The sequence below is a fragment of the Antedon bifida genome, chromosome 1 (assembly GCF_963402885.1).
Source record: "Antedon bifida chromosome 1, ecAntBifi1.1, whole genome shotgun sequence".
NCBI lineage: Eukaryota > Metazoa > Echinodermata > Crinoidea > Comatulida > Antedonidae > Antedon > Antedon bifida.
Genome location: NC_136226.1, coordinates 2,962,641 through 2,978,880, shown reverse-complemented (window position 1 = coordinate 2,978,880; position 16,240 = coordinate 2,962,641). Strand labels below are relative to the sequence as shown.

The following is a 16,240-nucleotide window of genomic DNA, read 5'->3' as shown; positions in this document are numbered from 1 at the left end:
TTTCAATTATTTATGACATGAGTCTTGATTCATTATCTGTGTTGCATTTCATTTCTTTACATAGGCCTAAGCCTAAAGTATATTATCTCATAGAGGCTATCTAACTAGACCTAAGCCTAGACAATTTGGACCTAGCTAGGCTAGGCCTACTTTTTAGTAGGCCTTTCTGTCTCTCCCTTTGAATCAATAAGTTAACGTGTATCCGCCGTCCGTCCTGTTGCCCAAAACAAACAAAAAGGATATGAAAGGCCTAACTCTCACGGCCACTTTTACACTTTCTTCTGCCATTTTTTATTACGATTGAAGTCTATATAAACAAACTTTAAATAGTTTATTTGTTGTTGCAGAAATAATTTACCGATCTTGTTTTATTAGGTTATTTTTCACACCGCAAAATGAAAACATTTCAATTATCGTCGGCCATGTATATGAATTGTGTACATCGTCCCTATAGAGATTTCCCAGGTCATCAACCAATCACGTTACGTTTCGCTTCAGTGATCGGTAAATATATTTTTATCAAAATGAATTAAATATGATACTGTATTATCTTGCGTGATTTCAATCACATATTAAGTAACAAAGCAATTGGTTGTTAACGATCAGTCAATGATCAAAAGAAGAAAAAATGTTGTTTATAAATCGATTTCATAACAACATGACAACTCGATCGGTCAGTTTGTCGGTTGGTCGAATACCAATCGATTGATCTATTCAGTCGGTTGGTATGTCGGTTGGTTGGTTAGTTTGTATTATAATACCTCCACGGGTAGTTTCAGTAGGTAGGCAGCCTACTTTAGTATAGTAGGGTCTACTCTTGTTGTATGTAGCCTAATCTAAAAATGGGTGAGGTTTCACTGAGCTTTGAGTGAAGGCCATCCTTCGTAAATAAATCTGTACTTGTATGAATGGTTTCAACTTTCAATTGAAAGGTCAGTCAATCAAAGGTTATACGTGGCCAAACTCTCAACGAACGTTCTAGCAGAACGCTTGGAATTTCCCAAAACAAACGTCATCGCCATAAATGTAAACATTTCTATCAAGATGACCATGATCTCCGCATATATACATTCTGTATCGAACCTGTAATCAGTCCAGTCACTTAGAACTCGACACTGTTGGCTCTGTGGCATATAACAATAAAGATTTCTAGAGAAACACAAGTGACGATCTAAATGGAAAGAAGACTAGTTCGAGTTTATTTGTGTGGTGCGCACAGTACAGGGAAAACAACGCTTCTTGGTGACGTGTGCAAAGCATTACCGGAGATCAAAAAGGAAGCCGAAATTGCAAGACAGGTACTGGATGGGATGAGTCCAGAGGATAGACGCACCGCAATTGACTACCGCAACCAACCCGAAAAGTTTGAACAACTCCAGGTAACAAATAATACTAATGTTTTATTCTAACTGCAGCAGACTCTCGTGTGTGATTCATTGTAATTTCCACACACCCTCTACCCCTGGCATGGTTGATTTTTATTAATAAACGTCCGGTAATATCCGATCATAACAGTGGGCGGGGCAGTATGATTGTGAAATTCAAAGTAAAATGTACTTCTTTTCGTCATATTAAACAGGGCCTAAATCATTATTATAATTAGTATAAGTATAAGATATAAGTACGTCCCTAAGGCTAACGTTTGACATTTCTTTTTTAGCAACTAGAGTCGTGTTAATTCGACATGCAAAAAATAGTGCATCTTTACATAATATTAATAACAGCCTATTTCATAACTGCAAACATATTAATTACTATGTATATTTCCCGTGTACCAGGAACTTCTTATTTCGTTACAATAACACTATTAAAACGTCATATGAATGCTTAATAGATCTCAACTTATCCATAGAGGAATTAGCGGATATAAATCGTTTATTGTAAAACGAGTAGAACTGATTGGGACTATCAAATGGTCTCGTTAAGTTTTATCTGCAGCTGAGCGTAAGCTAACACTGTAGACTACAATTTCAATTTGCCCTCCCTCCAACCCGAAAACTCGACATTCCCCAATTCTGAATCGGTCATTATAACCGTTAGTAGTGAAGTTTTTTTCCATTATTATTCATAATAGTTACTTACGGTATTTATTTGTAGCGATTGATATTGGAATCTCAATGTGAGGTCGACCGTAAAAACGCATTGAATGAAGATTTAGAGGGCTATATCGCAGACAGAGGAATTGATCCTATAGTGTACGCTGCATTGTACCTTGGTGACAAGGCGAAAGACTCCCTGCTGTCACTACCAGTTACTAAAGAATGTATACAAAGGTACGTGTGAACGCAATGTTTACATTCAACAACCGCGTATCTATGTAATCGTGTGAACGTGCATCACGAGGTGTCGTGACTAGCAGAGCAGCCGTTTCGCTGCGATCTACTGAAACTAAACCTTACATGATCCGCGAGATTTGTTTGTGATGGAGTAAGAGCAGTTTTCTGTTTGGGCTCATGCCTATTACTTGCTCCTGGCAAGATGAATTGTACTTTATGAACTTTTGCCGAATAAATATTATAATATTATTATCAATCGACATAAAACATGGTTCCAACTCTAGAACGCAAATAAGCGCAACGCAAGTTAGTTACCAATCACAAGCGACAGTTCAGATGATCCATCGACTTGTGATTTTGTCTCATGACTTGCGTTGCATTTACGTCAAGATTGCATTGTGTTTTAGTGGAAACCAAGGTTAAAGGCGTACTGATGCAACCGGCCAGCCAGGTTATAAGAGATGACCATTGGCTACTCGAATTTTACCTATAACATTTGTTCTCTTTTTAAATGATTTTTTGTTCTCTTTTTAGGTATAAAAACTCCTTAATATTCGTCGTGCATCCTCACAAAGAATGTATGAAGAAAGACGGTATAAGAATTACGCCTGTTTGGAACGAACTAACACGATTTACAGAAATTTTAACTCAGCTTCTCGACCATCTACAAATTAACTACGTCCCAATAACCGTCCTGGACCGCAATGAACGATGCCAAATTGTTGTGAACCAAATTCAAGAGAAACTGTCTGATGAAGAAGATGATTAAAACCATAATAATATATTTTATTACCATCTTCAATACAATAGTGATATTTTAAACATAAATTATTATTATATGAATTGAGCTTTTTACGTTAGTGGGCCAAGAGTACAGGCATTATTTTTAAATTAATAATATAAACAGATGTAATCAATTAAGCAATTATAATTTTTTTTTTATTTCATTTCCCAACCAACAGTAAACTCATGATTCACCACTTACAATTAAGTTGAATACAAGCGTATGTAGTATACGGTAGCTTTTTTACCCCAGGTTAGTGGGCCAAATGTACAACTATAATATTATTTAAATTATAACCACCGTAGAACCTCTTAGACTGGTACACACACTTATTATTATATGTCACAAAATGATAAGTTTATATTTATTATGGGTGCAAATGATCCCGATATCATCAAGCCAGTTATGAAGTATGTATGTTCGGCGTTTGAAAGGCGCTCGACTATTCAGGCCTCCACCTGATACTGAGCGATCTTTATGCAGCATACATGTTCATTGAATGCTTTTATTATTGCTTTTTCTTTTGTATCTATGTTCATTTTTGTAAATGTTGTTGCTTAACCATACCTTAATGTTAAGGTGAATGTTAATAAATTTGAATTGAATATATTCAAGAGACAAGCATATATTAAGGGGACACTCGGTGAACTTGAACCAAATGATATACTGATATTAACACAAGGGAACACCACTATTAAAGAGACATCTTGGCTTTCGAAGGTGTCCCTTTAAGAAGTTCTCTGTAGAATGAAATATAGTTAATTACAATAGTAATAAGTTGTATAGCTTTATCAATAAGATAAAAATTGCAATAATTATTGTCTTATATAATTACTGTAATTAATTTAATTATAAATGTATAATCAATCTTTCAACAAATTAATGTATATTATTTTATAATTAAAACTGTTTATTCTTATATTCTGAGCTCTGATTGATTGCATTGCCTTTTGCGTTAGATGAAAATATGAATACTATATTGCTTTCACTTAAACTCCGGAGACACGCGTGTTGATGTCAAAGGTCATTTAAAACGAACGCTTTCGATTCGCGTGAATAAATCGCTATTGAATTGAATTGAATATTTTTGATATTAATCATACTAAACAAACCACACAACATGCACTAACGCGCCGTATTCCCAACAACCAGCACATTCTTAAACAAAATCTAAGCCACAGAACAACACATTCACCGATACGCCTCTAAACCAATCTCAGGTACAGTATCAATATCACAATTACATTTGATATTATTCTTTTTATTACTAAATTAGAAAGATATAGTGTGGTATTGAATATCGAGACATGACAGGATAGCGCTTGATAATATAAAGCTCTGTCTACACTATCAATTAAGCTTTATGTGACAAAAATGTGATGTGCCCATGGACACGATGATGTCATACTGGCATTAAAGAAGATCGCCGTAAAACAACACAGAATAGGATTCAATTTGTTATCATCATCAAACCGTCAGGCAGGTTATGTTTACATATTTACCAATGATATGCATAATAATCATACATACGATACATATTATCAATATATTATTATAGTATGCAACTCGGTCGCCAGCTGGTGAGTCATATATAAATAAATCTTTGGGAATTTCCCAAAAGTCACGTGCTTGTTAAACCTTCACCTACACAGAAGTGCACTGTCTAATTAACTATTAACCAGTTTGTAAAAAATACTAGGTTATATGTTATCATATTTTCTGTAAATCATTTGCTATGGTGCGTGGTCAGGTAGGATTTGAGACAATGATCTCTGGGAATTTCCAAAACATTTAATTATTCACAAACCGCCATCCATTATCAATATTCAGATAGAGCTATTGTTGGTTCAATATCGATTTCCTTTACAGTCATGCAAGCATATCGACGAAGGCTTTTATAGTCGAGATAAATATCGGTGGTAGGCCTACATGATATGTAAATTGCTGCCCGGAAATTGGTTATCTTGACCAAAATTATATTGGAATCGTTTTCCATCGTACATACCTTCTAGACGAGCTGTCCATATCTTTCCGTGGGTAATGTCAAACGAAAGAGACATATTGAGAGTGTTTTTATGTGGGGCTCACAGTACCGGTAAAACTACACTATTGGAGGATGTGGTTAAGGCAATGCCTGTGGGTCTTCATTACGAAGAAGAGATAGCTAGGAGACTTATTCGGGAGCTTGATTTGAGTTTAGAAGAAAGAGACCCATATACAAAACCAGACGTGTTTGAAGAGTTTCAAGTAAGTAAATGAATAATTGTCTAAGTCAGCTTATAAGCGGAAGAGGAGGTAAGATTATCCCCAAATGACGTAGGTACGCGCAACACAATAATTATCCAATCAGAAGTGACAGCTCTCACAATCACAATCGCTTGAATTGGTCAACTTTGTGTTACGTTGCATTCTAGAGTAGGCCTAAAGCGCGCTTTGAAATGTCTGCAAAAAGTTCGATGACACCGCCGTAGTACCAAATTGCAAGCGTTTAATTTTTAAATTAAGATATTTATTTAAGATAAAATAATTAAGATATCATTTATCCTAAAATAATCTACTTAGAATTGTGTATTTATGCAGAGAATGGTTTTTGAGGGACAGTGTGAAATGGAGCGAAACAACGAGGATTCAAAACGTGATTATATAGCAGATAGAAGCATCGACCCCGTCGTGTACACGTCTGTCTATCTCGGAGTTGATGCAAAGAATAGGTTATTGGAACTACCTTATGTAAAAGAATGCATAGAGAGGTAAAAACACGTTTTTACGATATTCTTAGACCTTTTCTTAACAGAAAATTGGAAAAAACTAAAGCTCTGTCTACACTATCAAACTAGTTTGACAAAAAAAGTGTGATGTGCCCAAATATGGTAGCGATATGCCCAAATATGGTAGATATGCTCAAATATGGTAGAGATATGACATCATCATGTCTATATAGGCACATCACATTTTTTGTCACATAAAGTTGATAGTGTAGACAGAGTTTAAACGTCAAAACGTTTTAAATCCGATCCGATCAGTTCACGTTACCACAAGTCGAACCGGTCAAACTTTCTGCAATACGTACGATAATGTCATGGGTTTTAGAAAATCATTATAGACGTCATTCATTACGTCATATTTGAACCGTTTAAGTTTCTACTCATAAATGTGAATAGGTCCTACCAACCTAATAAACAAATAAATCTATCATACATTAAAATATAATTCTTTTTTTCAGATACAAAAACTCAATAATTTTCGCTGTCTACCCTCATGAAGAGTGCATCGAGCAAGATGACATACGATTGCCACCAACCCTGAAGGAATTGACGGTATTCACTGAAACACTAATTGATATTCTGAATGAATTCAATATTTCCTATACGCCGATTACCGTTCTGGACCGCAAAGAACGCCGTGATATTGTTGTGAACGAGATTCGGAGACGACGACCTGATATTTGGAACAATTAGATCTAAAATATTATATGAGTGATTGAATTTAATATCAGGGCGCCTAATATGTACAAAGTGACTAGTTTTAATTCCACGTGAGGTCAGAAACCCGAAATGTCGTCTGTACATCACAGCCGTCTCAATCAATTTTTATGTGAGGGCGAGAGAGAAAAGGGAAAGATTGCGGGTAATGGTTTAGGAGGGAGGAATAATCAGCTTCTGTATAAACATAATGACGTCACAGGGCGGGCCCTTTGTAGTGTTTTAGTGGTTGAATATGGCTTTTTATATCGTTTTGTATTTGTAATTCTTTTATCTACTTTGATAATATATTGATTTAGTTGTACTAACATCTATGTAGACTTCCTAAATAAATGCATTAAAGAATTTAAACTGAATTTGTTCATTTTATTCTAGGCTTACAGGTTTGATCACTATAATTAATTAAGCTTGGTTCCCACAAGAGGACGCAAGGACGTATAAGCCGCGAATTGACCAATCACCAAGTGACTGTTGGAGTAATATATCGCTTTTGATTGGTCAATTCGCTTACATTGCAGATTACGTCTTTGCGTTGCCTCCTACTGTATATGAGAACCAATCTTTACTCCCTAAATAATTCATCACCGCCTCTCGTGAGCCCTTTATTTGTTATGTTTGATTTGTTAAAATGTCAAAATTAATATGTTTAATATCTAAAAACAGACACCACGTACTGCTGTAATAAGCACTATTTATAGTGATGTAGGAAATTATCTTTAAAAAAAAGTGATAAAAACACCGAAAATCGGAATTTCCGATTTCCGACAGCTAGCTGAGTAAGAGTTGGAAATTCCCAGTGCTGCTGAATTTGCTAATTGGTGGCGTTGTTCTAAGAAATCCAACCCCCACAAAATTCTCAACCCCCCCAACGCATGCGCGAAAAGGGAGTTTTTCATGTTTATTCAACGATTACACGCTTCACTGTTTTCACATTCAGTTAAACCTTGTCTACTGTAGTGTGAAAGTGAGCTAATTTTGATCGCCTTAAATTGATTTCTTTGTATTAACTTGCACATTGTTCCGTTAACATCAAGTCATGTATTTGTCAAATCTACCATTTACAAATCTTAGCATTTATATTTCCCTGTTTATAATTCCATTGTTACTGATTCTGAAATTGCGATATAGGCCTACAACTGGACTGGTCAAGAAGAATATCCCAGGTAAGTACTTTAGCTAAGAAGTTACAGTGTATCACAGCTGCACGCTATTTACTTACATAATAATTTTTGAATGAAAAATGAGTGCATTCTTAATTATGTATTATACAAATAATACAAAAATCTTAATATCGAAAACAAATCTATCTAAGCCATTTTGACAAAGTAGGGCAGAATAGATTTACCGTAAATAAAATTAACTGATCCTCGAACAATGATAATTGAATTGACGCTCGAGGGAAGTGTGTGCGGAAATATTATTTGATTAGACCTAGTGTACTACAAGGCCTGGACTACAGGATGCAAAACCATGGCGGGCCTGAACATTTTAGTTAAAATGTTGTTTGGAAAGACAAGAGCATATACTAGGGACGGGTGGGGTGGGTACAAGGGCACCTTTCCTTTAAAGGAACAAATTACCTCTTTGCCCCGCCCCCCCCCCCCCCTTTTCAACAGTTTAGAAACAAGGGATGAGTGATACGATCTTGAGAGAAAGGACTCCCCTCAAATATATATTTTTTATAACTATGTGTTGAACTGAATGAAAGATTACAATGAACAATTTCGTAAAATAAATAGTCAATATTTCTGCCCCTATAAAAAGATCTCTTCCTGCGACCCTGTTCCAATTTGTTATAGCTTTAGTTCCACTTTTTTCTAGATGCACTTTCACATGGCCATAACAAATTGAAAGAAAGCAAACAAAAAGAGACTTAGGCATTGTTAAATTTGTAACTAAATAGACAATTTTAGAGTTGAGGATTAAAAACACATTCAGCTCAAGGTAGAAGATTACCGCGTAGGAGTAGCCCAATTATATTAAAAAGCTACTATTTTAACATGTTCAATGTTCATAGAAACATTACAAATTTACATTTTAACTAATCTAATCGAAATTAGAAGAAAACTTGTCTCATGACTATCACTGGAAAACAAAATCACGAATAACTCATGCTATTGATACGTTAAATTATGTTAGAATAGAAATTGTATTTATTAGATCTAATATCATTTTATCAAAACTGAACCTAATGCACATTATCAATATTTGGATATAATTTGTTTTTACAACTGGTCTGTTTTAATTTATTCGACAAAATACGCCAATAATGTTATTTTGAAGATGAGTCGCTAGAGTGTATGCCAACCGACTCTTATATAGATATGATACTATAATTGAGAATCGTATTTTAAAGGTCCTGCTAGAAATTATGGACTGGGTGCATTTCTGAGTAACCTGCGATTTCTGTACATGGGAATACCAGGGGCTGCTAGTTACTACAATAAACAGTTTGGGGATGTCGTTCGTGTATGGATAGCAGGAGAACCAACATACCTGATAACCAGGTAAGAAAAAAAATGACACGTCACACGCGCAATGATGACGTCATTAGGCGCAGGAGCCCCGGATAGCGTTACGAAGTCGTTAACTTTGTCAACCCATGGTCAGCCCAACTAATGTGTTTTTCCAAGGACAATTTATCAATAACTAAACTTTGTCACCACCCAGTGTGCTGTTCATTTCCTATTGACCAATGAACACCAATGTAACTGGACCTGATTTTCTTGTTATTCGACCTTGGGTGCAAATTATACAATTAATTGATATTAAGGCCACTGACTACTCTTTTCTGTATAGAAACACTGAATTGACTGAATATTAAGAAAACCCTACAATAATTTCTACTACTACTTGATATGGTGTTATACATGAACTATATTAAAGGAATTGAATGTATGGAGGATGAAAAAAAAATAAAAAGTTAAACCTTATAATGTAAAACATCACTTAGATGATACATTGTTTCATTAGTTATATCATGAAGAAATAAGTTAGTTATAAATAAATGAGTTATTTCTCAATGAAAGTTTCTCCATTGTTATATTCACATCACATTTATTTATATTTGATTTTACACGTAATATTTCATTAAAAATTTCATTTTCTGACAATGTGATTGAAAAAATAGCCAATTATATTGGCGGCCCTAAACGATCATGTTTACTGTTTCGCCTACAGAAATGATACAAATTCTCAGTTGAACAAGTTTCAGGGGCGACAATGCAAACATCCCGCCAAAATTGTCTTGATTTCTGCCCCTACATTGTGCAGTGAAAGTAATTTCTAATTATTAGTTCAACCACGCCCCTAATGTGGCACCCAGTCCTCCCAATGGCCAACCATCCCACGTCCTTCTAATATATCTCTGTATTGCCAAGTAACACACGGGAAAGAACAAATAAAAAACAAAAACCATTCAAAACAGACCTATTTCTGTTTTAAAAAAGATTGAAATGAAATAATTGTTTTTAAACACTGTACTGTACTTGGAAACACGTATTTGATTTGTGATATCCTCCGTTAAAAATACAGTAGAACCTATTTGGGTCCTGAAGGTGTCCCCTTAATAGCGGTTCTACTGCCCCTGGAACACACTAAAAAAACTTGTCCTCTTCATAGAGGTTTCGCAGAAAAAAACCAATACCAATACTGATCTGGACTCGGAAATTTAAAATTTAGCAGGCAACGTTTAACCAATGAAAACTTTCAAGACAAAGAAAGTATCATAATTATTATGATATCCATTTTTATTTAATAACGATAAATGGATATAGGCCTAATTATTTCGTCCTTTTTGTTGTTTTTGTGATGGAAAAAATATTGGAGTGAACATTGGCACTGAGCTTAAATGTTCCTCGTCCCCTTAATGTCCCCTCAGTAGGGATTGGCTGTTTCGCCCCTATAATAATAAATTATGGTGTCCATCTTATGTAGTCTCAATTTTAATGTGCTACACCCGATAATGGGCATAGAATAGAATAACTGTACAGTAGGCTCCCATTTGATACAATATATGAAATAATGTGACTATCCATTTGAAATAATGTGCTACCCGATAATCGTTATAGAATAATGTACAGTATTATATCCATTTAATTGTGCTACCCAGTGTGCTATCCATTTGAAATGTGCTATCCATTTGAAAGAATGTGCTACCCGATAATCCTTATAGAATAATGTACAGTACTATATCCATTTGATTGTGCTACCTAATGTGCTATCCATTTGAAATAATGTGCTATCCATTTGAAAGAATGTGCTACCCGATAATCCGTATAGAATGTACAGTACAATTATATCCATTTGATTGTGCTACCTAATGTGCTATCCATTTGAACTAATGTGCTGTCTGTTTGAAATAATTTAGGTTTTTTGTTTTGAATATGTTTTTCTATCCATTTTAAACGTGCTAAACAAGTTACATATTTGTTGATATAAGTTTGCGGTACACCACGTATTCTTTGCTCCAAAGTCTTTTGTTTATATCGTAGCTATTCCATCATGCCGTATTCGGGGAATCGCCAAAAAGTGTTTTCTCTGAGCAGGGTCTGTTCCGTATGGGGTTCTGTATGCTATTTTTTAATAATGTACACAAAATGAAATGAATACCATCATTGTAATTGTAGTTTTGCGTCAGGGAGTTGAGTAATTAGATGTTTTGCCCTACTCTGACGTAATTTGTACTTTATACTAAGTACATTTTTTAGAATACTTGCGAAAAAATTCGCAAGTAGTTCTCGGGTGGGACTCGAACCCACGACCTCCAGATCACTAGCCTGGCGTTCGGTGGTCTGGAGGTCGTACAAATTACGTCAGAGTAGGGCAAAACATCTAATTAAATATCATCATTATTAATTACCGGTATGTACGGAGAAAGCTCAGCGGAAGTCGAGGGTTACTTTTGCCAACAAGACGAAGCGCGAAACAAGTAAAAACGCAGCGCGAAACATCTGAAATGATATACAATTTCTTAAAACATGAAAACACAGAATATATTATATTAATATAACTTTTTAATATTTCCAAAGGCTCGAACATGGAAGAAGGGCCTTAAAAAACTGAATTGCTATATGTTAGACCACATTTCCATAACTTTTCAAAACTCATCGAACACTCTGCTAGTAGGCCTAATTAATATTAGTAGGCCAAATCATTACAAAAAAAAATGGCATGAAGATGTAATTAATCAAACAACGGCCAAAGAATACCAACAATTTTAATTTAGGTTTCGATTCGTAATTACTACGGTGGTGGAATAAGCCTAGTTTGAAACTATAGTGACCATTTATTTTAGAAAGAAAGATAGAAAAATTTGTTTCCATCTCCAAGTTAATACCAAGGCACTTTTCAATTAAAAATTCTGGCCTAGTATTCTTGCAAGGTCGTTACAGCTCCAGTTACAAACGGTGATACAAAGTGTCAATCATTTGACCAGTGAACAGCCCACTGGTAGGATAGTCCTTGAAACCGTCCGTAAAACACATTATCACTTACATCAGTCATGCCGCTAATGGTTGAAAACCTCACTTTTTGGGGTTTTCAAACGTAACGCTATCCGGGGCTCCTGCGTCTAATGATTAAGAGTAGGCCCTAAGGTATCGCATGATTATCTGCACATTGGCTCGCTTGTGTGGGGGTGGCGGCCAGAATAATTAAAAGCGAACGATAAGCAATAGGCGCGAGAGTGATAGGCCTACATGTTGTATATTCAGTAACGATGGTATAAATTGACCAGCAAAAGTTGGGTTCGAATCTCTTTAAACAACATTACAATAATCTTTCTATTTTATAATAGACCGTCTGCCGCGTGGTACATACTGAAAACGAACGGAAACAACTACTGTAAAAGGTTTGGCAATGACACGGGTCTAAATCACATAGGAATGTTTGAGAGTGGAATTATTTGGAACAATGACGTTGAGGGCTGGAAGACGCAACGCGCATTTTTTCAAAGAGGTACGTAGCCTGTGTCATGACAAGTTGTTTAAATAGGTGCCGTGACATTTTCGGGCCACCGTACATTTTTTTTCCCTTTGTATCAATTGCTATTTTTTTTATTTCATGCTCCTTTTCTTTCTAGCATTGAATGCCGATTCGTTAAATCGTGCTTCGTCGATCACAATAGACGCTACTAATCGTCAAATCGCACGAATTGGGGATTTCCAAAAGAGGGCAGCAGACAGGCGAATTGATGGACTGAATTTCATAAGAAGAATTACACTTGACGTCACGAATATATTGATGCTTGGAGTCCAAGTTGATGACGGTAATTTAAATCATACTCAAAACTCTTTTCATTTTTTTTCTTATTCATAAACAAAAAGTTTATTTGTTTAAATAGACTGATCTGCCTACTTAACTTTTTTAAGTACAGTATGATGTGTAAGATTTTTGCAATGTAGCGCCCTCTATACAATTTTAGTTGATGGTGGCATGGCTTAATATTCAATTGTATTTTCAAACTGCTTGGTCATTTAACTTCACTAACTTTGTTGTTTGACCTTTGTTATTCTAATTTTGATGACAGACGAAGATCTTGTGGACCGAATTGTACAGTACTTTAAAGCATGGGAGTATTTCCTTATCAACCCTTCACTGTATTACTGGATGACGTCATCAGAATACAAGAAACACGTCAGAGCAATGTAAGAAAGAATATTTGTTGATATAAAAAATTATCCTTTATTTTAAATAAAAAACATAAGAATGTAACAAACATCCTAGGTCACAGCTTTTACTGAATTGCATTGTAGCATCATTAAAACATATTACTATTATATATACAATTAGAGGACAAAATTAATTAATCGTGTCGTAAAGTGATTGATAATACCATATGGGTTAGAACCACTATATGTTTATCTACTTTACTCTATTTTATAGCGATCGTCTTAATGAGGCCATAGATTCCATGATAGAAAAGAAGAGAGCATCTCTGGTTGATCTGCAGAAAGAGGACAAACCACTTCCATCGGACTTCTCTACAAAACTGATAGAAGCTGAGGTATGCACAGTAACTTAAATTGTATTTTTGTTGGCCATAGTATAGAAAAGAGGAGAGATTTAAGTTTTAACCACTCATGCGATCGGTTGGGTGAATATATTGCAAAAAGCTTAGATCTACAACATTTACTATCAACAAAAGGTCCATGATGTTGCTTATCTTAACTCCATGATGTTATTTGTAATTATAATTAATTTTACCTACCTAATTAATGATTATTCCATTCAAAGAAACGTGGAGAGATAACGACCAATAATGTCAGACAATGTATACTTGAAATGCTTTTGGCGGGAACAGACACATCATCAGTAACAATGTATTATCTGCTGGTGTCAGTGGCAAGTAACCCGGATGTTGAAAAGAGAATCCTTAAAGAAATTGATCAAGTAGTTGGTAAGTTAATGACGTCATTTATAAAATAGCATAAACCTGTTTTATATTGCTTTGTTTCCGGAACAAAAAATTGAAATAAAATTATTCTCATACTTCGTAGGATACGAAGTATTTTGACAATGTGATTGGCTAACATTAGAATAAACGCGAGAAAGATGGCTGTGAACATTTTTGCCAGCATGAATCTCCAGGCAAAGTTTTGCTTGATGATAGATCCTAAACGGCGGACCAGTGGAATTAATTCTTTGAGAATAATATCATTAGGCCTAGATATAACAAATTATGATATCTTATTTAGGTGACAGAAATCCAGTAAAAGGTGATTTACCAAAACTGGTCTATCTTGAGCAGGCTCTTAAAGAATCTATGAGATATAAGCCAGTCGGACCAGTTATCATGCGCAGAGCAATTGATGATGACGTCATTGAAGGTATTGAAATTTCAAAAGGAACCAACATAATCTTGAATTTGGCAGACATGCACAGACGACCGGACATCTTCAAGAATCCAAATGAATTCGATCCAGAAAACTTTTCTAAGAAGGTGAACTTTTATGATAATATTGCTTTGTTTATAACATTTTTATTGTATACTATTTAGTAGTGACAATGGGTTGTTTCCTTTTCTCTTGATTCTAATGCTGTGGATGGTTCAATTCTGGCCATTTCATAAGCGCAGCGCAAGTGAGTTGGCCAATGACAAGTAAAAGTTCGAATAATCCATAATTTTTGATTGGTTAAATTAACCAAGCTTAAGTAATGTTAACAATCACGTCGCGTTGTACACACGTCGTCGCGTTGTACACACGTCGTCGCGTTGTACACACGTCGTCGCGTTGTTGCGTCGTAGCAGAGAACCAATATAAAACAGAAATATTGCCGATATTAAATTTTCCGTGTTTGAATTAGTCGATTCAATTTAGTACTGTATTGCTTTTAGTACTATTTACCTATTTTGCCACCCTGTTTGTGATTCTATTTCAGCTTGATCAGGAGCAGTTTGTGCCATTCGGAACGGGACCAAAAGGCTGCATTGGTCAGTTCCTTGCGATGGTAGAAATGAAGGTGTTCTTCTGTGTCTTTCTTCGCCGGTACCGAGTCATCAACTCCGTAGGCAAGTCGCTGAATGAGATTGAAACAAGGTGGGACATTGCACAACAACCAACCGGAGAAAGCTTTATGTATTTTGTCGAGCGAGATCAGAAGCCTGACAACACCGGGCCTCAAAGTGACGAATAGATAGAACTTTAATGTCTGATCAAGTGAAGCTAGACCTAAATGTAAACTATTTTTAATAAATTAGTGAAAAAGCTTGGCAAAGCAAAACTTGAAAGTTCGGTCCATATTTAAGATAACTAGAGATTTTAATAAGCTTTTGGGACGTCACAAAAATGAAAATAAATGAAAATCAATAGGCATTGTCTGTTGGCATATTATAGCTATTTGCAAAACAATATCAGGACTATAATTTGAAAGGTGACGTACATGTATTTTAAACTACAGACAAAGAGTTTCTGATTTTTATTTTTATATGAATTAGACTAATAAAAAGATGAATTGAATTGAATTGACAAATAAACAAACCTAAAGCAAGTAAAATACTTGAAAATGTATTTGACAAGCATATTAATAAGCGTAATAATATAATACTAATACTATACCATATTCTAATTTAAATTACTTTATACCTCAAAATTGAGTTAAATGACAGTATTATGAGGACTGTGATAGACTATGTTTACCTTGTCTCTTGGGGTCTGTCTGGTGTTGTCACGATATCATGCCTTTGGTTTTAAATAGTCCGTAGGTCTTCAATACGTGCTCACCCGGGCAACATCTCTTGAATAACTGACAATTATAGTATTAATAATATTAGTTTTATGTTTTAAAAAACTCAATTAAAAGACTAATTACGGTGATTTGAGATTTTATTCATTTTAATGTTTATTTTTTATATATATTAAAGGAAGAACTTATACTGATCAATATAATCGCTCTCTCTTCAGTTCAAAATGCCCAGGTTCCATAATTGTAGGTCAGTCTTCATCATCATGGGGTATCGTTGAGATTCAACGGATCTATCTTCATCCGGCTCGTATTTTACGGATGACAGCAGCATTTCAAAGATGTTAAAATCCAGTCTTTCTTGCCTAATCGCCATACTAATACAATATTTTCTTTCTAAGTAAATGCAGGTGCGTTTAGTCTAGCGGTAGAGCGACCGCTTCTTCCGACTGTTATGCGTTCGATACGGTTAACACCGGTTCCGTTATTGACCTTGAGAGCTACCCTGGTGTAAT

The 16,240-nt window shown here is 35.2% G+C and overlaps 3 protein-coding genes across 3 annotated transcripts; all 3 read left to right on the top strand.

The window, feature by feature from the left end:
- The first annotated feature begins 1,132 nt into the window (after positions 1-1,132).
- Positions 1,133-3,865, top strand: LOC144852237 (uncharacterized). The gene is made up of 3 exons (XM_078710013.1): positions 1,133-1,379; positions 2,098-2,273; positions 2,811-3,865. Exons 1-3 carry the CDS (start codon positions 1,176-1,178, stop codon positions 3,043-3,045), a joined length of 615 nt encoding a protein of 204 aa, XP_078566139.1. The 5' UTR covers positions 1,133-1,175; the 3' UTR covers positions 3,046-3,865.
- Positions 3,866-4,975: 1,110 nt separating this feature from the next.
- On the top strand, positions 4,976-6,887 carry LOC144838085 (uncharacterized). The gene is made up of 3 exons (XM_078693446.1): positions 4,976-5,307; positions 5,641-5,810; positions 6,284-6,887. Exons 1-3 carry the CDS (start codon positions 5,101-5,103, stop codon positions 6,516-6,518), a joined length of 612 nt encoding a protein of 203 aa, XP_078549572.1. The 5' UTR covers positions 4,976-5,100; the 3' UTR covers positions 6,519-6,887.
- A 613-nt stretch (positions 6,888-7,500) lies between these two features.
- LOC144852228 (aromatase-like) lies at positions 7,501-15,709 on the top strand. Its single transcript, XM_078710000.1, has 9 exons — positions 7,501-7,705; positions 8,899-9,049; positions 12,340-12,500; positions 12,625-12,810; positions 13,072-13,189; positions 13,428-13,548; positions 13,779-13,941; positions 14,240-14,484; positions 14,925-15,709. Exons 1-9 carry the CDS (start codon positions 7,579-7,581, stop codon positions 15,177-15,179), a joined length of 1,527 nt encoding a protein of 508 aa, XP_078566126.1. The 5' UTR covers positions 7,501-7,578; the 3' UTR covers positions 15,180-15,709.
- The last annotated feature ends 531 nt before the right edge of the window (positions 15,710-16,240 follow it).